The sequence below is a fragment of the Carcharodon carcharias genome, chromosome 13 (genome assembly GCF_017639515.1).
Source record: "Carcharodon carcharias isolate sCarCar2 chromosome 13, sCarCar2.pri, whole genome shotgun sequence".
Lineage (NCBI taxonomy): Eukaryota > Metazoa > Chordata > Chondrichthyes > Lamniformes > Lamnidae > Carcharodon > Carcharodon carcharias.
In genome coordinates this window covers 35648862-35670535 of record NC_054479.1, presented here as the reverse complement: position 1 = coordinate 35670535, position 21674 = coordinate 35648862, and the positions used below count along the sequence as shown (strand labels likewise).

The following is a 21674-nucleotide window of genomic DNA, read 5'->3' as shown; positions in this document are numbered from 1 at the left end:
TTTTCACATGTATTGTATCCTATTTTGGACTGGGAGGTGAGTCAAAATTCCTTTTACATATTGTATACAAGTATCCATGTACAAAAATACAGTACTTATATCATTTGCATGTACATTTGACTTTTGCAAGCTATTTCAGATATATTTTTGGAAATATTATTCATCTTGTATTTTGTTTCCTGTTTTTAAGCCATTCGCTAGCAGTAAGATTCATGTGCAGCCTCAAGGTAAGGTGTGGAAACTGCTTCATTTACAGGATTGATGGCTTTTTCAGTATGATGTTGTGAACTTTATTCCTTTTACATGAATGTGCAGTAGTATCTTGTTGAAGCTTCTTCAACTTAAACGTTTTATCCACAATATCAGTATCTGGGTCTTTTTTGCATGAATTACTGTGCGTGTGTTCACAAGACCTACAGAAACAAAAGTCTGTTCACTGTATTAAATACATGTTCAGCACATCTCTGTGAGAGCAAGAAGCAGTATCCCATTTTGCGATTTTTAATGGACTTTAAACTACTTACCATAAAAATCAGTCATATCTTATCAAAGCACCTGCAAAATTAAATTTGATTACATTTGGTTCCAATAACAACAGCTGTTTTTATCACAGTCCTTTATAACACTATTTCTGTATAATTCCTTCACTTAAATGTGTCATTGTGATATGACTTGCTTCGCTTCTTTATTCCTGTTATACTGGTGCAATGAATACAAATGGCATTTCCTTGGGATAACAGCCCCAGTGGTAATGATGCTAAATATAACCTTTGAATAGATTTGTTTTGAAGATTTTGATAACTAGAATAAAAGCTAGTTTTGCTGAGTTACTCATCTGCATCTTTGGATGGGAGGAAAGAACAAAATGCGATACTTTTGCTTCAGATTTGTGCCATACTTTTGTTTGGATCATGCTCAGGCCCTTCAGTTGAATGATTTTGTTCACTACTGCATTGCCTTAGACTGCTTGTGCATGTGTATATATATATATGAGATTAAATGATGTGCCATTACCTTACCTCCAAATGGCATTTATGAAGGTACACTTTGTCTGTTGTCTTGATACATCTCTCATACATCAGTCAAAAAATATATTTTCCTTATGATGATTCTGTGCAGAAGGTATTCCTCAATAATTGTCTATCCAAAGACAACCAGACTGTAGATCTCAGTGTATAAGTCGACCTGGCATATAAGAGTATCTCATTTTTCTCAGTGCCAAAATCTATGTTTAGCATATAAATCAATCCCACTTTTCTGCAATACTATACTTGCATTAGGAGTCGGCCTCAATTTTTTACCTCAGACATGTGTTATTTTATTCACCTTAAAAATCGACGCATAAATCAAGGACGATATGGGCCATGTTGCCAAGAAGATGCGCAAGGGTTTAAGAAACGCCCACACAGAGCAAACCGTGCGTGATGAATGAAGAGTTTGAGAAATGGATCCTTCAGCAAAAAGAAGGGAGAATGAAGCTGGTTTCAAGATAAAATATAAAAATAACATTTGCTAACTCGTCAAATAACTATGCTGCAGCAAGGAAATTCGGTGTAAGTGAAAAATTGGTGTGAGAACAAAAGACAAAGGAATCTGTCCTGAAGAAGATTCCCAAGACCTAATGCGTCATTAGAACAGGGGACAACTACCCGCCTAATCTTGAGAAGCATGTATCAGAATGGATCCTTGAAATTCATCAGAATGTTTACATCGCCACCAGAAAGGCGATGATTACATAAGCACTTAAGTGGATCAAAACAAATAATGAGTCCAGCGAAGATTTCAGACCAAATGCTGGTTGGTTTAGCCACTTTATGGAACAAAAAACGCTTAGTGTTGCATCAAAAGATCAAGATCGCTCAGAGACTACCAAAATCCCACAATGCCAAAATTACAAGTTTCCAGCAACCTGGAACCAACCTGTCGCATAAAAGTTTAGAGTTAGTCACTTTCTCTCTTATAATTCAAGCTGTCTAAGATGTAGACCTTGGTTGCAGACCTGGCTGTAGCAACAAGCAGAGCTCCTTCAAAACTTCATGACTGAAGCATCTTGAGACAGGAATCCTGTGAAAGGTCTCAGGATATGTACCTGGGTAGATGCAGCCTATTGCATAGGTTTTGCCAAAGGGTCTGGCTCTCATCCAGTCCTCTATGATTAACCTGGCCTTCCTTACATTTTCCTACTGTTCCACTTACTTCAGCATTTATATCCTGGAAAGTGAGGTTCACATTGGAAATTCAATTGTGTAGCCTTCAGTTACAATGTAACACTCTCCAAGCATATTGCACAATGTAAGCTGTACATTCAGGAAGAAAACTTCTTGAGTATAACAATGATTTTTTTCCCCCTGTCTGCAATCAGTCCCAAGGTATGGTCAAAAGCCTCCAAATGCAATCACACTTCAATTTCAAGGTAAATACATTTACCAGGATAAGCAGATATTGGGAAGCTGTGCTTTGTAAAATGATTCTTGAATTGTAGTGTTCGCAATATTGAGATCAGCAATGGTTTTTTATTCTCTTTTTTTTAAACAAAACTGTTCAGGCAGGTTCCATCCCAAGGTATTTTTGGGTGATTTAATTGGAATATATTTTTATTACAGTGTATAGCCTGATTAAATTCACTTCAGTGTGAAATTCAGCTTGGTTTCTGTTGTGAATGTGGGTTAGGTTTTGAAAATAAATTCGTATCTTTTCCTTTTATAATACAGCTTTAGCCCATTTTTTTAATTCATTGATTTCTCATTAACAGAATATATTAAGTCATGGGTTCTAAAGTAACTCTGAAAAGGGTATGCATGCCATGAAGTTCATCTAATATCTTATTACTGTAATTAATTGATGGCATAACAATGAAGTGCACTTTTAAATCACCAAGTTGCTGTTACCTACAGTTCAGCATTAATGTAAAAGATATCCCAAGGCACTTCAAGAAAAAAAAAGACTGTGCCAAAAAGAGGGAGATTAGGATGGGGTGGGTGAGCAGTGGAGGAAAGGGTGATTGAATGCTTTGTTGAAGAGGTGGTTTTGAGAAGGTTTTAAAAGCAGAGAGGTGGATAGTTTATAAAGAGATTTCGGTAAAGTAGGAGGTGGCTCAAGACTTTACCACAAAGAGTAGGACAATGACAGGAGGGACGTACGAAAGACTGACGTTAAAGGAATGGAATGTTTAAGGGGGTGTAAATGTAGGGCTGGAGAAAATTGCAGAGAAAGAACTGGGCCATAGAGAAATTTGAAGACAGGTATGGGGACCTTAGTCCTCTGACTCCTAAAGCATTAAACTTAATTTAGCTCAAAACAGGACAGAAAATGTGTTAGAGTTTTTGACAAGTTAAAGATTTTGAAGTCCAGTGAGGAGAGCATTGGAGTAGTCGAGACTGGAGGTGAGAAAGACATGTACAAGAGTTTCAATTGTGATTGAGTTGAAATAGCAACGGAAAGCACAAGTGGTAAAGAATGTAAGTGGACTCTTTGATGGAAAGCATATGGAACCTGGACATGTTGAGGATGGTCTGGTTCTTTCTGATACAGTGCCTGGGAAGAGAATGAAAACAGCATCAAAGGAACAGAGTTTGTGACAGGCTGAAATTGGTGACTTGTACCTACCTTGTGTAGTGCTAGAGGAATTTATGATTTGTCCACATCTGGATATTGAGCCAATTAAATAGCTTGAGTTAGTTGATATCGAAATACAGGATTTCCAGCAGAGAAGCAAATACTCACTCATATAAACAAAAAATGCTGGAAAAATTCAGCAGGTCTGACAGCATCTATGGAGTAAGAAACAGAGTTAATGTTTCAAGTCTGTATGGCCCTTCTTCAGACCCCTTCTTCTCCAGTTCTGAAGAAGGGCCATACGTGTTAGGGAAGGAAACAGTTAAAGAAATTCAGTTGCTAATTATTTGGTTGTTTAACTATGTATCCATTTGGTTGTGTAAAAGGGATAACAGCTGAGACTTGTTCTGTCGGTGGAGTTTTTTATTGCAAGCAATAAAACTGTCTGAAGGAATTTGTCTAGGTTTTGGTCTTCGTTTCTAAACAACCACTGGAACTTAACAGTGGCAGCAGAGGATGGTGCTTGTGAGTAAGCAGATTGGAAGCTAAGCTTTCTATGGATAAAAGACTGTATTTGGAGTTAATTTTAAGAGCAGAGTGGTTTTGAGTCACTCAAAAAAAAGGAAAGAAAATGGCTGAATCAAAACGAAGAGTGTCGGGGTATGATTACCCTACCAATGTCTCCTGAGCGTCAGCCCTATGACCAGTGGAAAAATTAAGTAACCATGGAATGGAATGTTTAAGGGAGTGTAAATGTAGGGCTGGAGGAAAATGCACGGGTTATGTCCTTGTTAAAGAAAAAACAGGGGATGGCTTTGGCACTTTTGCTACCATATGAAAGCAAATTAAGATGCAAAGTATTTTTGAAGTTGGAGCATGAGCATTTGGACAAAGATGAAGGTTTGGAAAATTTATTAGATTTTATGGATAAGATCTATCAAAAAGATGAATTATTTAGTGCTTACAAAGCATGGTCCGATTTTGACAAATTTAGAAAGTTGGAAGAAAATTCCATAAAAGATTATATAATGGAATTCAGTAGACTATATGCCGAATTGCAGAGTTCCATCTAGAAATTCCCCAATTGATGCTTGCGTTCAAGTTACTAAACTGTGCCAAAGTATCGAATGTGGACAGGAGTTAAGTTTACAGAAAGACGCGCACTGCTAGAACAGATGTCAGAAGCTCCAAAAAAAGATTGCTCGGAAAACATTCCTTCCCAACAGCGTTCATGGGGAAATGAGCCATTTGATGGTAAGGCAGAAAATGGAAGATACAATATTAATGGGATGGTGAGATCGTTTAGAAACAGGATGCAGGTAAGGAGATTTGTAACTAGAAACAATGGGGACAGAAACATTTTGCACAATTATGACAGGAGAAAAGATTCAGGGATTTATGACAAAAGAATGAACCCCAGAAATGCCCAGGGTATGGTCAGTTGGTGTTTCAGATGCGATTCAAAATGCCAATATGCAATGAACTGTCCTAAACAATATAATAAGGTGATCAAAATTAAACATGAGACAGAAGACTCAGAAAAAGATGGAGATATTGACTAAAGGAAAGGCATTGTATTAGTTACAAGAAGCTTCAGCCTGGTGATGGATGTCTTGGTGGCAGAGCCCTTCAACTGTGTGGTACTAGATAGCAGATGCATGTCTACAGTCTCTGGAATAGACTGGTTAAAATGTTTCCTGGACTCCTTAAATGACAAGGACCAGAATAAGGTTAAAGAATTTGAGAGTTCTACCAGTTTTGGATTTGGAGATGATAACACCCTAAAATTGTTAAAAAAAGAGTAGTGATTCCTTGTAAGATAGCTGGAGTCAACCATTTTATCAGCATGGACGTAGTGTCTAGCGAAATACCATTACAGTTCAGCAGACCATCAATGAAGAAAGTGCAAATGAAGCTGGACATGGAAAATGACAAGGCCATTGTATTTGAAAAACCTGTGGATTTACAGTTTACGCAATTTGGATACTACTGTATTCCTTTAATGAAACCCAACTTTTCCACTAAGGAGATTAAAGAAGTGATATCAATTTGGAAGACAAAAAGCAAATTGTGCGAAAATTGCATCAGCAGTTTGCTCACCCTTCTTTGCAAAGATTAAAATTTTGTTTAGAGATGCATGAATAAGGGTTGGAGAATAAGCTAAACTTAGAGGAGGTAAGTGATAGATGTGATATATGTAAGAAATACAGGAGGACACCATCACGGCCGATAGTGAGCCTACCTTTAACGAAAGATTTCAATGAAGTTGTGGTGGGGGATAAAGAAAATAACATTTCTATTTTACATTTCGTAGATTTGGCAACAAGGTTTAGCCAGTCAACAAAAATATACAGTAAAGAAAAAAAATAATTTTGAATCAGGTAATGAAGAAGTGGACAGGGACCAGATTGGGACCACCAGCGAAATTCCTCACTGATAATGGGGGGGTGGAATTTGCTAACGATGAGTTCCAGGAGTTGTGCGAAAACATGAATATAATAGTTACGAATACTGCAGCTGAAAACACCTTTATTAACAGAGTGTGTGAAAAGAATCACACAGTTATAGATGAGATGTGTAAAATATTGGTGAATAAACCAATCGGTAAATTAACATCAGCTCTAGCATGAGCTGTCCATGCCAAGAATTCACTGCAGATGATTGGGGGCTACAGTCCATATCAGTTGGTTTTTGGTAGAAACCCAAAAATTCCTTCAGTCCTGAGTGATCATCCCCCAGCGGTAACTACGATAAGCTCTACCTTTTCTGAGTTTTTAAACATGCTACAAACGAGTAGAAGTTCGTTCTTTTCGTTCCTTAAAGCCGAAGTTTCAGGAAGAATTTGGAGAGCTCTAAGACACAATGTACGACCATCAGAACCTATTTTCAATTAGGGAGTCATGATATACTATAAGAGAAAAGGACTTAACGAGTGGAAAGGCTAGGGAAAGATTACAGGTAAAGATGATAAAACAGTCATTTTACAACATGGGAACCAGACTATTCAGGTGCACTCATTAAGATTAGTTGGTGCAGACTACAAATTTGTGGGTTCGCGAAATGTAAGAAGGAACCATGTACTTCTCATACCCAAATGTTGCATGATTGTAGCCGAAGGTGAAGTCAGTAATTTGGACAAAAAAGATAAAGCGATTTGTCCCAGAGGTCAACTGCCCAAAGCTGGCACTAAAGCTACTTACTTGCCAGAAGGGGTCAGTCTGTGGTGGGATGCGGTGATTGTGGGTCGAGCAGGGAAGGCCCTTGGAAAATATGAAAACTGGCTAATTGTATGAGATAAAGGACAGGAGGTTAGGCCTATTGATTGGGAACATGAAATACTGTGTTTCCGTGCCTTCCATTTTTGTATCAGTTCAGACATTGGGTCTGGGAGTGAACATGCCTCTAGGAAGTGATCATGAACTGTTGAAAGAACATCTATAAATGGGAAAGGGAGATCAAACAGTAATAGTCTGGAGCGTGATAGAAGCCGGGATAGAGGGCGTAGCTTAACAAGGTCAAGGAATATGGCACAGACTGGTAATGCTACAAGGAGCAGAAGCCCATGTGATCGAGAAGTCTTAGTAGCTTCAAACAAATCAGATGATAAATTAATAAAGGATGCCAAACTGCAAGAACCAGATAGTTGGAAAGAATTTGAGGTATGCACAGAAGTGCCAGATAGGGCACAACTAACTCTGTCTCATAAATGGATGTGCATGGAAAAGATGCTTCCTGATGGGGCTTACAAACTAAAGCCAGGCTAGTGGCATGAGGGTTTGAAAAAAAATTGGGTGACTAGGATATCAGAGTAGATTCACCTACAACAGGGAAAGTTATGTTGAAGGTCTTTTTAGCTCTATAAGCTGCAAATGTTTGGAAATGTAAGTCCATTGATACTAAAGCTGCTTTTTTGCAGGGACACCAACTTCAAAGGGAGGTATTTCTTCCTCTACCAAAAGAGGCACCAAATGCAGAAGGGATTCTTTGGAAGCTAAATAAATGTGTATATGGTTTAAATGATGCCTGCAGAGTTTGGTATTTCTCAGTGAGGTCAGTTTTGTTAAAGTTGGGCTGTCTTCAGTTGGAAGCAGACCCAGCAATGTTTTATTGGCACCATGGAGGGAAATTTGCAGGCATCTTTAAGTTGAATGTAGATGATTTTTTTGTGGCGTGGTCATAGCGCATTTGAAACAGTTGTCATTAATGGGCTCAGAACAGAGTTTAAAATTGGAAGTCAGGCTTCTGGTGCATTTAAGTACATTGGATTGGAAATCAGGCAGAACGGATCACAGGTCCTTTCACATCAGCAATCCTATTTGGTGAACATCAATCTCATTGCAATTAGTTATGGCAGGGCCTCCCAGAGAGGTACAGCGGCTTCTGAAACAGAATAAGAGGAACTCAGAAGTCTACTTGGACAACTCAATTGGCTAGGCAAGCAAACAAGGTCAGATGTCAGTTTTGACATTTTGGAATTGAGCACTAAAATGAACGATCCCAAGGTTGAAGAAATCATTCGGACAAACAAAACAGTGACAAAATTAAAAATGGAGCAGTGCATTTTGACATATCCATTTTTGAGTGATGTTAGAAAAATGAAACTGATTGTGTTCAATCCTGCATCTTATGCAAATCTATGTGATGGATTTTCGAGAGCGGGAGGATTTATATTTCCCAATGGGGGAGAAAGGCAAATGTTGCCTTTTGGCATGGAAATCTAAAAAGATATGAAGAGTTGTAAAAAGTATGTTAGCAGCGGAGACTCTCGCCCTTCTTGAGGACGTAGATATGGCATTCTTCATGTCAAAGATATTGGCTGAAGTTTTAAATGGAGAAGGGTATTCAGGAATGGTACCTATCGAATGTCTTATTGAGAACAAGCCACTTTGGGAAAATGTTCACTCTACAAAGTGCATTAACAAGAGGGTATTGCGAATTGGCCTTGCAAGCTTAAAACAGATGCTTGAGAATAAGGAGATTGCCAAGATCAAATAGATTGACAGCAGCTACCAATTATCTGACCGCTTCACCAAAAGAGGAGTGAGCTCCAAGATGTTACTAGAGATCCTTGAAGAGGGACATCTTTTTCTTTAAGAAAAAATATGTTTTTGTGTGTGTTTTTTTTTATTTTTAAGGAGGGGAATAAGGCCAGTTTATTGAATGAAAAATATATATTGATGTTTGTTAATACCATTTTTTTTATGATGATATAAACGCAGGGTTACTTTCTTTTTAAGAAGAGGGGAATCTGTTAAGGAAGGAAACAGTTAAAGAAGTTCAATTGCTAATTATTAGGTTGTTTAACTTAAGTACCCATTTGGCTGTATAAAAGGGATAACAGCTGAGACTATTCTGTCTGTGGAGAGTTTAATGACAAGCAATAGAACTGAAGTAGTCTATCTTGGTTTTGGTTTTCATTTCTAAACAACTATTGGAACTTAATAATATGCACTCAAAACATTAACTCTGTTTCTCTCTCCACAGATGCTGTCAGACCTGCTGAGTTTTTCCAGCATTTTCTGTTTTTATTTCAGATTTCCAGTATCCATAGTATCTTGCTTTTTATCTAAATACTCAACACTGAACTCAATCTGAAGTCAGTAATGTCAGCAACATTCAATGGAAATTAATTTTTTCAGTTATCTTTGTAGGGGTGTTATGTGTTTCTTTTAAACTAGAAAGAACCTATGGTGGACAAAAAAAATGTAAGAATTTGCACAATGTTCAGTCATTTACTAGGCATTTGTATTCATGGCTGCATTGATGACATGTCTTTATATTTTCAAACCATTACAATTGCCCTAAATTCAGAGTTAAAGATATAAACTAACTCCCGTCATCAGTTCATAAAGTAATATCTTTAACATTGTGCCTGACCGTAATTTCCAACAAAGATTTTGACCATTAGGGTTTAAGAAGAAAGGCAATATTTTCTGAAAAAAAGACAAAACCAATTCATATAAAGATAGGGGATATCAGAACATCTTTAGTGTTTTCAGTAACTTGTAGTGGCATGAACAGATAACCTACTGCCCACCATGAATTTAAAATCACTTCACTGGGAAATCAGGCCAATTTACAGCACTTGGAAATTAGTTGGTGAAGTTCAATTTACCAAAGAAATTGCATGTTTAATAACTTCCATTAAATATTCTTTGTTATGGTACTTTTGAATAAACACAAGTTCTTGTACTCCCAATTGGGGGCTTTTGTCACCAGAAGTACATATTGGAAATTCAAGCAAGCACTATGTACTGTATCATAGCAAGTTGACTTAATATTTGGAAAATTGTGTGCAGTGTGTATCTGAATATCCAATATGCAACTCCAGTTAAAAGTTACCTCTTTAGGTTCTGTTTATCCTCTTGGGATTAGTTTTTTGCATTATGAACAGCATGAAATACATTACCATTTTTAATGTAAAAAAAAAATTCTCCTTTTGCCTTACTGCGCACACTTTCTTCCTTTTTGCCCTCACCTTGTGTTGCTTCTTCCTCCCAACATGTGGGAACGATAGTTTAAGCTGTGATTCCATTACTCCCACCAGTTGCTCTCCACAATTACCTGATGAGAGGGTCAGCTTCTTTATGACGATACCAGTTCTGCCAGCTTGTAATTATATCTGGCAGTGCAAAGGAGGAAATCTTGATTTCAAAACCTGTAATTAGAAAACCATCTCTGCTGGAAACTACCAGATTAATTTATTTTGTTATTTGTCATTCATCCTTTCATAGATTATATAACAGTTCTCTCCCCAAAACACTCAATGTAGTGGTAAAGGCATTCATGATTAAAGAAATAATCTGTTGGATTTATGTAACGGGATCTATTTAAATTAAGAAAGAGGATGTGATGGGAAAGTAATTACACTGAACAGATACAATGTTTGTTTAATTGTCCTTGTGTTCTTTTTATCTCCTCTTTCCTTCTAATGGACTCTAGGTGTTGTGACCAAGCCTTGCGCAAAATTTAGCTGGGGAGAATTTCTTCAAAATTCAGGTATGATTTATTGATGGTGTTTTTAAACAGAGTGTGTCTGTTTTATTTGAAAAATATAAACAGTATGAATTTAGTGTTGACTGATATAGTCCAACAAGTTCTGATTTTTAGCATGAATAATTTGTGAAATTTTAACTACCTATGGAAAAGGATGAAGTCCATTGTTGCTTGGTGACAAGTTCACATTCAAGACAGAAAAATTAAGGATGATTTGTGTGGTCCCTTAAAGGCTTTGTCGGCCTTAAAACTGTGACCAGCTAAATGGGTTGCATTTGCCAAGGAGTGGCAATCATTGTCGGAATGCCACTCCAATCGAACTTTTCCTTGCCTTGACACTGCCCTGCATTTCTTCTATGTCTTCTGAGCCCGCCTTTCCCAGTATTGTGGAACGCAGCATACCTCTAAGAGCTCCAACACAGTGCTGTAGAGTTGGGGAAAGACAGGACATGCTTCTTTTCACAAAACTAGCTGCAATATGATAAGTTTAAATGTCCGGTGTGAATGTTATTGAATTGATGAATGTTAATTAATGGGCGAGTGGTTGAATGAGTGAATGGGTAGGGTGATAGGATTAGTAAGGTAAGTGGGTGGGGTGGCAGATGGCTGAGGTGGCAATGGCCGAGTGGGTAGTCAGATCACGGGTTGTCGGGGGGTCAGTTGTGTCGTTACCCTGGAGTTAAACTAGGTTTTTTCTGCCTAACATTTCCTGGGTAACTACGCAGGTAGGTCCCACGGTTTTTTCTGAAGTCTCTAACTCTAACTCAGAGCCAGAGACATTTGCAGAGGGTTTCGGGAAGCAGGGGAATTGCCCGTCGGAAGTTGAAACTACTCGGGCAGTTCACATAGAGGTCAGCTCGTCTGGACTTCCACGGGGTCTGGACGCTCATCTTGGGTCGCGTATCCAGTCTCGGACGATCCAGAGACCAGAAGATTTGGCCATTGTACTTTCTGGTTCTAGGTGTTTTTCTATCTGCAACATTAAGTGCTTTTGTCTTTTGAAGAATGTAGTAATTGTAAAAAGTCAAAGACATTGCTTATTGATCCATACTGATCACACATTAGATAATCAAATAAATTGTTACAATCTCTGTAGAGACCGATAACTTTTAAAAAGAGATTCAAACTTCCAGCTATTAGTTGAAAGAATAACACATCAAGTTTTCACATCTTAAGACCTTTACTGTAACAAATTACTAAAAGCACTAGTGATTAAACACTATTTTTCTTTTTGTAGGTCCCTTATACCTTAAATTACAGAAAGGTACATTCTCCTTTATAATTATCATCCACTATACTCTCCATAGAAGTACAGCCTTTATAACAAACAGTGCACAGTTGCTCCAAGTTTCTGATGGGCTGTTTCCTTTTCACTTTCTCAGCTGGATAATGTCTAATCCCAGAACTGATTTTCACTGTGAAGGTTACACTGCAGATTCCTTCCCTCTAGCCCAAGCTAGGTGTATCTTCCAGCCTCTTTTAAATCTTCACAAACTCGGTCACTTCAATCTGAGAGCATGCTCCCACCCACGTTATGCGTGATGGACAACAGAACCTGCATTTTATCTGCTTCCAAGTGTAGGACTGGCTGCCCTTACCTCTTGCTGTCTTCCTCTCAGATGGCTGCAAACCACATAATGGCAATGTGAAACACATTAGCCTTTTCTCTAGGTAGAAATGCTAGCTAACTATCTTTGATCCTAACTCCTTTTCATCTTAGAAGTAAATACATAATTTACAGCGTAACTGTTTACAATCCAATACCTATAACACCTTTCTGGGACTTTGGGAGACACAGGATCTACTCATGATAAACTCAGAGACTGCTGTCTCTAAGCATAAATATCTTGCAACTTCTCAGTAAAACAATCCAAACTTTTCTTTGATCCTTAACATTTCAGCTACCAAGGCTTACTGTTAGGCAGACTGCAGAACAGGTCATGTGATTCCCCCCATCATTTACCTTACATTTAAAGCTACGGTCCCAAAATATAATAATCATATAAATCAAAAGATACAGTCCTAAAACATAATAATCTTACAAACCTCACAATTGGAACACAATCCAATCAGATCCTGATGTTCAATTTTGCAGATACAGACAAGGCAGCCATGCTTGATATAACCCTGCCCCTGCTCGCAGCCGGCTGTGATTATTTCTCTCCCAGCCCCATCACTCAACCCTAGCCAAGTACGCAAATCCCAGCTGTTGCTTTCAGCTATGAATGCTGAAGCAGTTCCCAGAGCACCCTTTGATCCAGTACTTGACATAACTGCCACCTTGCTGCATTTCTTGGCCTTAAATTATAAATTGATTAAATCAACAATTATGAGAGATTACTAAGTGTCAGATATACAAAAGAGAAAACACACAGAGGGAGAGGTAACGTGAGAAAGCATTTGAAGCAATTAAAGTGACACAAGGACAACACCAGGAGAAAAAGTGTGTGAAAGGCAGAATGAAAGACAGAGAGACAAAGAATAAGAAATCAACAGAAAGGTAGTTTCTAGAAAAGATGTTTAAAATTTCTGTCTTGAGCAACACCATAGGACACCCACTAGTCCAACTAGTCTTTGTGTAGACTCATTATTGTTCAATAGTGTTCAACAATATGTTACTGTTAAATTTTAAGCTGACAATTGATATCAAATTATTTAGTGCAGATTGATTTTATGGTCAAAATGTCTGTTCTCATTTGTCTTGTCATCAAACCCAATCCGTTGTTCTTCCTTTTTGCCCCAGTGGTACAGTAATCTAATCATCATCAGTGGTTTGCATCAGCTTCACATATATTGGAAGTGCTGCGTCAAATCAAATTTAGTCCAAATTCTGACCGCTGTTTTCTTTTTCCCTCAGTGGTTTGTAAAATCAATTTTTTAATCAAATATACCCTTACATTTGTGAAGTTCCTACAATACTGTTGCACAGTACTTCTGGGAGAATATGTTGATGCATTTAGGATGTTGGAGCAGTTAGCTGCATGCTGATAATCATACATTTTGGGCGAGTGGGGGTGGGGGTCAGGGTAATTTGATGATGCCCCTCAGATTCAGCTGAGTAAGGAGAATTTCAACAGTCCTACCTGTATATTTAACCCAATAAAACTAAGTGAAGCAATGAACTAAATGTCAAATTTGTAACTGTTTTGACCTATCAAAGTTAATAGTTATAGAAAAATATAATATAACAAGAAAATGTGAAAATACATGGCAAGCTCTTTAGTGTCTGTCAGAAGAAAACATGGTTTAATGTTTTGATTGTGGACCCTCCGTCGAAACTCACTTCCCCATTTTTGTCATTGTGGATTCCAATGTGTTATGTAAGTGTAGATTAGAAAGGAATCATCTAATTGATATTCAGCTGTCATCTTAAACTGAGAGCAAAGCTCAAATAGTTTGTTATATATTTAAATCCCAAGATTGAGTTATTGAGGAGAACCATCAGTTTCCCATTCAAAAATGTTACTTTGAATTTGGAGTGTTTTAAATTCTGCCTAACTTGTATAGGGTAAAAATACACAGAGCCTCAAGATATCCAGTTAGTAAAAGTTAGTAGGCTATCCTATCATTTTGGATGGTGAATTAAATAGGATTTTGTTGTGCTCTATATAATTGCCAATTATTCTGCTATAGTGCACTAAATTTAACCTCCCTCTACTGAACCACTTCATCATGTGCTGGCATGGCTACTATATCATTGTCTAGTTCATTTCATTTTGAATGCACGTATTCTCCAGATTTGGAGTTCACCAGTTCTTTCTTGACCAAGGATGAGAATAGTTTCTGCATTTTTTAAAATTCGTTTACAGGATATGGGCGTCACTGGCTAGGCCAGCATTTATTGCCCATCCCTAAAAGCCCTTGAGAAGATGATGGTGAGCTGCCTTCTTGAACTGTTGCAGTCACTGTGGTGTAAGTACACCAACAGTGTTGTTAGGGAGGGAGTTCCAGGATTTTGACCCAGCGACAATGAAAGAACAGTGATGTATTTCCAATTCAGTGTGGCGAGTGGCTTGGAGGGGAACTTCCAGGCGGTGGTATTCCCATGTGTTTGCTGCCCTTGCCCTTCTAGATGGTAGCGGTCATGGGTTGGGCTGCCTAATGAGTCTTGGTGAGTTTCTGCAGTGCATCTTGTAGATGGTACACACTGCTGCTACAGTGCGTCATTAGTGGAGGAAGTGAATGTTTGTGGAAGGGGTGCTAATCAACCAGGCTGCTTTGTCCTGTATGGTGTCAAGCTCCTTTAGTGTTGTTTGAGTTGCATTCATCCAGGCAAGTAGAGAGAATTCCATCACACTCCTGACTTGTGCCTTGTAGATGGTGGACAGGCTTTGGGGAGTAAGGATTTACTCACAACAAGAGGATTCCTAGCCTCTGACCGGCTCTTGTAGCCACAGTATTTATATGGCTAGTCCAGTTCAGTTTCTGGTCAGTGGTAATCCGCCAGGATTTTGATAGTGGGGTTTTCAGCGATGGTAATGCCATTGAATCTCATGGGGCGATGGTTAGATTCTCTCTTGTTGGAGATGGTCATTGCCAGGCACTTATGTGATGCGAATGTTACTTGCCACTTGTCAGCCCAAGCCTGGATACTGTCCAGGCCTTGCAGCATTTGGACATGGACTGCTTCAGTACCTGAGGAGTCAGGAATGGTGTTGAACATTGTGCAATCATCAGCGAACATCGCCACTTCTGACCTTGTGATAGAAGGAAGGCCATTGATGAAGCAGCTGTGGATGGTTGGGCCGAGGACACTACCCTGAGGGACTCCTGCAGTGATGTCCTGGTACTGAGATGATCAACCTTCAACAACCAACACCATCTACCTTTGTGCTAGTTATGACTCCAACCAGCAGAGAATTCTCCCCCTGATTCCCATTGACTGCAATTTTGCTCGGGCTCCTTAATGCCACCCTCTGTTAAATGCTGCCTTCATGCCAAGAGCAGTCACTCTCGCCTCACCTCTGGAGTTCAGCTCTTTTGTCCATGTTTGAACTTGGGTTGTAATAAGGTCCGAAGCTGAGTGACCCTGGCAGAACCTGTTGATGACCCCTTCCATCACTTTACTGTTGATGGGAGAATAGCTCTTGGAGCGGTAATTGGCCGGGTTCAAATTGCAGGTGATAAAATGAAATCTTTGTGAAGTGCACCTTAGAAAACAAAAAAAAAATGTGCATGTAGTAATCTCTCATTAGAAGAGAACAAACCCAGGGACAGAACTTAGATCAATGCAAGCTTTAAAACCTCTTTGCCAGAAAATCATTTGTTTTAATTGAGCCTGCTGAAGCACTGAAACTTCTCAAAAAAAACTTTCATTTTTATATCAAAAATGAAATAATGTGACATTCTTGAGTTAACAGTTTACAATAAAGTAATCAGCTGCTTAAAATAAAATGCAGAATGCTGTGAAAATGTTGATTTGCTCTACCAATCCTGCTTTTCTGTTCCACCAGACTAACAACATGAAACTAGATTGCTTTGATTTTAAAACTTTATCACTTGCAAACAGTGGTAATGGAAATATATTAATAAAGGTTGGGCCCATATCAAACTGAAAGGTTTACTTAGCATTATTTTCTACTTTATAAGCAAAAAAAACCCTTTCAATTTTCCCATATACTTGTTACAGGGGTTCAGTGCAAGAACATTGACCCGTACATCTTTCTTTTGGTGTGTGGACTTCGGCAAGTCAAAGATCCCCTCTTTTTGGTGGATGCTTTTTCAGGTAACCAATAAATAATGTATTGAATAAGGTTTTGAAATTCCTCGACTTCTATGTGGTTGTGTTTGTAATTGCACTCTCTTTAACGTTCAGATATATATTATCTGCATTGAATTGTTCATCCTTTTATTTGTTAATTGAGACTTTTGTTAATTGAAAGCTCATTACTTTCTGCAAGTGTAATTTATAACTGAAGAAAGACCTTGTACACTGTGGAAACTTTGCTTACATATAATAAATATAATTTAGATTGATCAAGGGTACTATTTTTGAATGCTTAATTGTTGCAATTTACTGAAAAATAATGCAGCTTAATTAGACTTTTTATATATTACTGATGAGATTTTAAGACAAATAACTTATGGAATCATGTAGACTTTTCTGCCAAACCATAACTATACTTTGTCATTAATGACTGTTGATGAAACATTTTATCTTTTCCAACTAGACGTTCCTTCTGTGAAGGAACTTGTAAGGTATGCAATTAATGGCTGAGAAATTTTCTGTCATAAACCTCATTTAAAGTTTAAAAACAAAAGAGACTTGAAGATGCTACACCATTTATTAGAAAAGTCACTATACTTATATTGTTTGTATATCTTTTAATTTGCTTTTTACAAAGAATGTACAACACAGGAACAGGCCATTTGGACCAACTGGCCTATGCTGGAGTTTATGCTCCACACGAACATCCTCCCACCCAACCCCATCCAACCCCATCAGCATATTCTTCAGTTCCTTTCTCCCACATGAGTTTATCTAGATTCCTCTTGAGCAGCTGACATTCTAGACGTTCTCTGGGTAATGAGGTCTCTCCTGAATTTATTAGTGACTATCTCATCTTTATGGCCTGAGTTTTGGATACAGGGGGTTCTTTCATAATTTTACATGTAACCCTACAACAATTTTTATAGTGACAAAATTCACTGTAAGAAGTTTTTCATCTAAAGAAATTGAAAATAATTCAGTGAATTCAAGTTACACTGGTTATCAGTACAGTTTAAGATTTTTGTTGTGTGGCCATTAACCATCATTAGGGTAGACTACTGGATAAAATGGCTCTGCAGCTTAAAAGAATGTTCAGAACATAAATACAGGGCCAGAAACTATTTGGTAGTCTATCCTGGCCACTCTCAAAAACTAATACTCTTAAATAATCAATTTTCTCAAATATCTAATTCCAACTTGATTTTTTCCCCCACACTATCTGCCACTACTATTTTTCTGAGCATTCCAATCCATGCATTCACCATCTGTTGGGTAAAGTGATTACATTTTAACTGTCTGCGCACTTTCCCTCTTCTGAGATTCAACCCATGACCCTTGTTTCTAAAGTTTCAAATGTACTATATGGGTTCAGTTTTATCAATTCCTTAAGACTATTGAATAGAAATGAAGCAGTGTTCCATTGTCATGAATTAAATGCAACTGAAATAAGGACAAAACCCACAGCTGACATGGATCAATCTTACTGTAATGCTGAATTTGTAAAATCATACAATGCATCGCACTAATTTAAATGTTCTTTGTTGCATTTCAGCTGATTTTTTAAAAAAACCTTTATCTTGCTTTATAGCTTGGCATAAGAAAGAACCACGGGTTCATTTAATTATTATTGGACCAGAGGTGAGAGATCATTCTGCATTTTTTGAGTGTTTTATTGACTCGTGTAGTGGCCCTCTGCAGAGTGAAGGGTATGTCAAGCAGGGCAAGTTAATACCAATCCATTGCTTTATCCTTACAAATAGTTATGGCATTAAGATTATGTAACCACACTTTATTAAGTGAGCTTATGAAAATATAGTGGAAGATTTGGTTTTGTGTGCATACTCAACAGCCGAACATCCACATCTCTCTGGTAGCAAATTCCAAAGGTTCAGACCATTTGAATGAATAAATTTCTCCTCACCTCAGTCTTAAATGGCCAACCCCTTATTCTCACACTGTGATCCTGTGTTCTAGATTCCCCAACCAGGGAAACATTTTCCCAGCACCTATCCTGTCAATGCCCCTTAAGAATTTTATATGTTTCAATTAAATCATCTCTCATTCTTCTAAATTCCAGGGAATATGGGGCTTGTTTATTCAATATCTCCTCATAAGACAATGGATAGATGATAGCGCATTGATAATGTCACTGGACTGGTAATTCCGAGGCCCAGTATAACGTTCTGAGGAACTGGGTTCAAATCCCACCAAGGCAGCTGGTGGAATTTGAATTCAGTTAATAAATCTAGAATACAAAAATAGTCTTAGTCATGGTGCCATGGAGCTTTCATTGATTATTGTAAAAGCCCATCGGGTTCACTATTATCCCTTAGAGAAGGAAATTTGCCATCCTTACATGGTCTGGCATTTTTGTGACTGTGTGCAATGTGGTTGACTCTTAACTGTCCTCTGAAATGGCCTAGCAAGACATTCAGTTCAAGGGCGGCTCGGGATGGCAACAAGTACCGGCCCTGAAAGCGACACCTAAACTCCAGGAAAGAATAATAAAAACTCTTCATCCCAGGAACCAGTCTCATCCATTATTTCCATTGTATAGCAATGGCTTTTAGCTAAGTTGCAGGTGAACAATACCAATATTGGTCATGTAACTGAAAACTGGTTGGAAATAACAAGTTTTAATCTGAAGACCCAGAAAGACTTGGGCAGTCTGCAGAAAACATGGAAAGAGACAGCAACTGCAACAAAAAGCTGTGTCATATTTGCCTATAAGAACCTAAAGGTCAAGTATTGCTGAAAAAAGAGACAAGTCTAAGCTTTTCGTCTTACACTCATCAGGATACTTCGCAAGAAACCAGTATAAGGAGAAAACAACAATTTATAATGTGTTTGAAGAGAGTGCTGATTTGTTGGCGTTGCCATGGAGAATGCACCATTGATGATGACTGACAGTTAACTGCCAAGCATTGTTTGAAATTTAAACCATGTAGTTTGACCCTGAATGGTCAAGGCATTGCCCTGAGGAATGAATCAGTCAATGGCTGTCACTTATTTTGTTTAGCTGAAACAGGCGCAATGTGTGTACATGTTCTTTTGTCTTCAAAAAACAGGCCCTGTGTATTAATATATGTAGTTTCCAGTACACACATATGCGCCACGCTGCAAGCCCAACTGACGATCTTAAATTGGTTGCCAGCATAATTCTTAGCACACTGAGGATTATTTAGCAAATGTTGTCCAATTGCGGAATCACATCTAATGTCGGACACTGTGTTTTGAGTTTTGCAAGCATGGGCTGGTGGGTATGATCCGTACCCTGCCTGTTGTGAACAGCAGCTGGGACATGCTGTTTGATTCGATCCATCAGTCCTTGGGTCGGACAACCTACATAACTAGCATCACACAGGCACTGAAATTCATATACCACATTACTCATTTGTGTGATAGGCAGAGTGCCTTTTGACTTGACGGCAGCATCCTGTTAGTGGCGAATACCACTCGTGTTGCTACTGCATAGTAGCAGCATGAAACAGCTAGCTTCACCTGTTACTCAAATTTTTGAGATACCTTGCCTTTCCAGAGTAACCTGAGGTAGACTGGGCACTTTTCAGGGCCAAAAGTGATGGCCTTAGACCCATTCATGAACTTGCGTAATATACAGCATGAAATGACCTGATGAGGGTAGCCATTATCCTGCAGGATGTCTTTCATGCACCCTATTTCAGCATTGAGCTTGCATGATGAGCAAATGGCTTAGGTCCTATTTACAATATTGCCATTAAGACCAATCTTATAGCGTGTGGAACTGTAAGAATACTAACGCATATATTGACCAGTGAAGGTAGGCTTGCGGTAGACCGTGATAGAGAAACCACCTGGCAGATTTCTCAACTCGTATCTCAAGGAAGAGGAATTCATTTACTCCATTTCAAAGATAAATTTGAGTGCAGAAAGGAGCCCATTAAGACATGCAAGGAAATTGTTACCTAGAGGTCATACATCTTAAAAGAGCCTCCCAGCATGATACAAAAACCCCAAGTTCATCTGCAAAAAATTTGACCTTCTGGGCAGAATTTTTCAGTTGGCGGGTTCAGCGGGAGTGGGCAGAAGCGGTCACCACCTGCAATTGGCTTTGCACCACCATTTTACATGGGCGGGTCAATTAAGGCCTGCCCAGCATAAGACTTGACAGGTAGCTCAGCACTACCTGTGCGGGCGGGCAGAGGAGGGAGAGTCGGGGCCAGCACTCTTTCGCACATGCACACAAAAGAGCGCTTCAATCTCCCTGAGGCATGGTGCTGCCTGAGGGAGATTGAATCAATGTTCAGAAAATTAAATAATAGGTTTATAAATTGATAGATGGGCATGTTTTTACCTTAATGAAAATTTATTTATTTATTTAATAAAAGCTTTAGGAAACCTCATCTCGCTCATGGATGAGGTTTTCTAAAAAACATGAAGGTTGCTTGGTCTTTTCGCCTGCCTGCCAACCGTAAGATTGGATGGGCAGCGTTTTATAATAACCTTAATTAGATCCTTAATGCCCTTAATAGGTTGTTTACATATTGGCGGGCACGCAGCCGACTCTGGTGCACGCCTGACGAATGCAACATTGCTACTCAGCGCGATGACGTCGGGATGCACACCCGACATTAGCACGCATCGTTTTACACGTCAGCGTGTGCGGCCCGTCCCCACACACCGACTGAAAAATTCTGCCCTCTGATACGAAAATCACAAGTGCTTAGCTTTGTGACCTGCTGGATATTCATCTCTTTGAGGAAATCCTGCAACAATCGGGATATCTGACTTCAGCTATTTGAACACATCTGGGCTACAATTCAAGCGTGGAAAAAGATCCTTTCTTTATTGGGCCCACAGCAACTGTTCTTCTACAGACCCAACTTATGAATTATGGACTGTTCTTTTGGTTTAGGACTTATAAAAATATACTGTTTAACCAAACTTGTTTGTGTGTGTGCTGAGTGATTGATGTGGCATTTAGACTTTTGAGGCAAATGCAAGAATAAATACCCCTCTTTATTTAAACCCACAAAATGTGGCTGCTGTTATTTAATTGACTCATGCCCAAGGAGGCTAAGAGACTCTTACACCTTTTTTAAAACCACACTGATCACAGACAATAAGGGAAGGGAAATGGGGTTTCAGTTTGTCTCTCCTTCCCTGTCATAACACCTAAGATATCCTAATGGTCTGCTAAAGCAGTTTTCAATAAGGAGTTAACTTCTGAGATGAATTTTGGCTTGAGTTAGCAATTTTTAGGGATAAATATCCTTATTAAACATGATTTACATATGCAAGTTGGATTGTATTTCAGGTCAGCAGATGGTCCTGCCTCTCCACATTGCTAAATAATTTAATGTGTTTTCTTTGTTAATGACTTTGGTATTGCCAATAAGCCTGCCTGGCTGTCTGCCTTGCAGAAGAATATGCA

The 21674-nt window shown here is 38.6% G+C and overlaps 1 protein-coding gene across 9 annotated transcripts in view; it reads left to right on the top strand.

The window, feature by feature from the left end:
- Nucleotides 1–21674, top strand: part of glt1d1 (glycosyltransferase 1 domain containing 1) — an 85730-nt gene that overhangs the window by 28551 nt on the left and 35505 nt on the right. For 7 of the 9 annotated variants that reach the window (XR_005944772.1, XR_005944771.1, XR_005944770.1 and 4 more), the window contains exons 5-9: nt 191–227; nt 2363–2413; nt 10498–10554; nt 16181–16276; nt 17850–17899. Coding sequence is in view for 6 of the 9 variants with exons in the window: in XM_041202529.1 (XP_041058463.1) it covers nt 191–227; nt 2363–2413; nt 10498–10554; nt 16181–16276; nt 17850–17899 (291 nt within the window). In the remaining 3 variants the exon portion in view is untranslated. The remainder of the gene's footprint in view (nt 1–190; nt 228–2362; nt 2414–10497; nt 10555–16180; nt 16277–17849; nt 17900–21674) is intronic. The other 2 variants (XM_041202530.1, XM_041202526.1) reach the window with 1 other exon arrangement.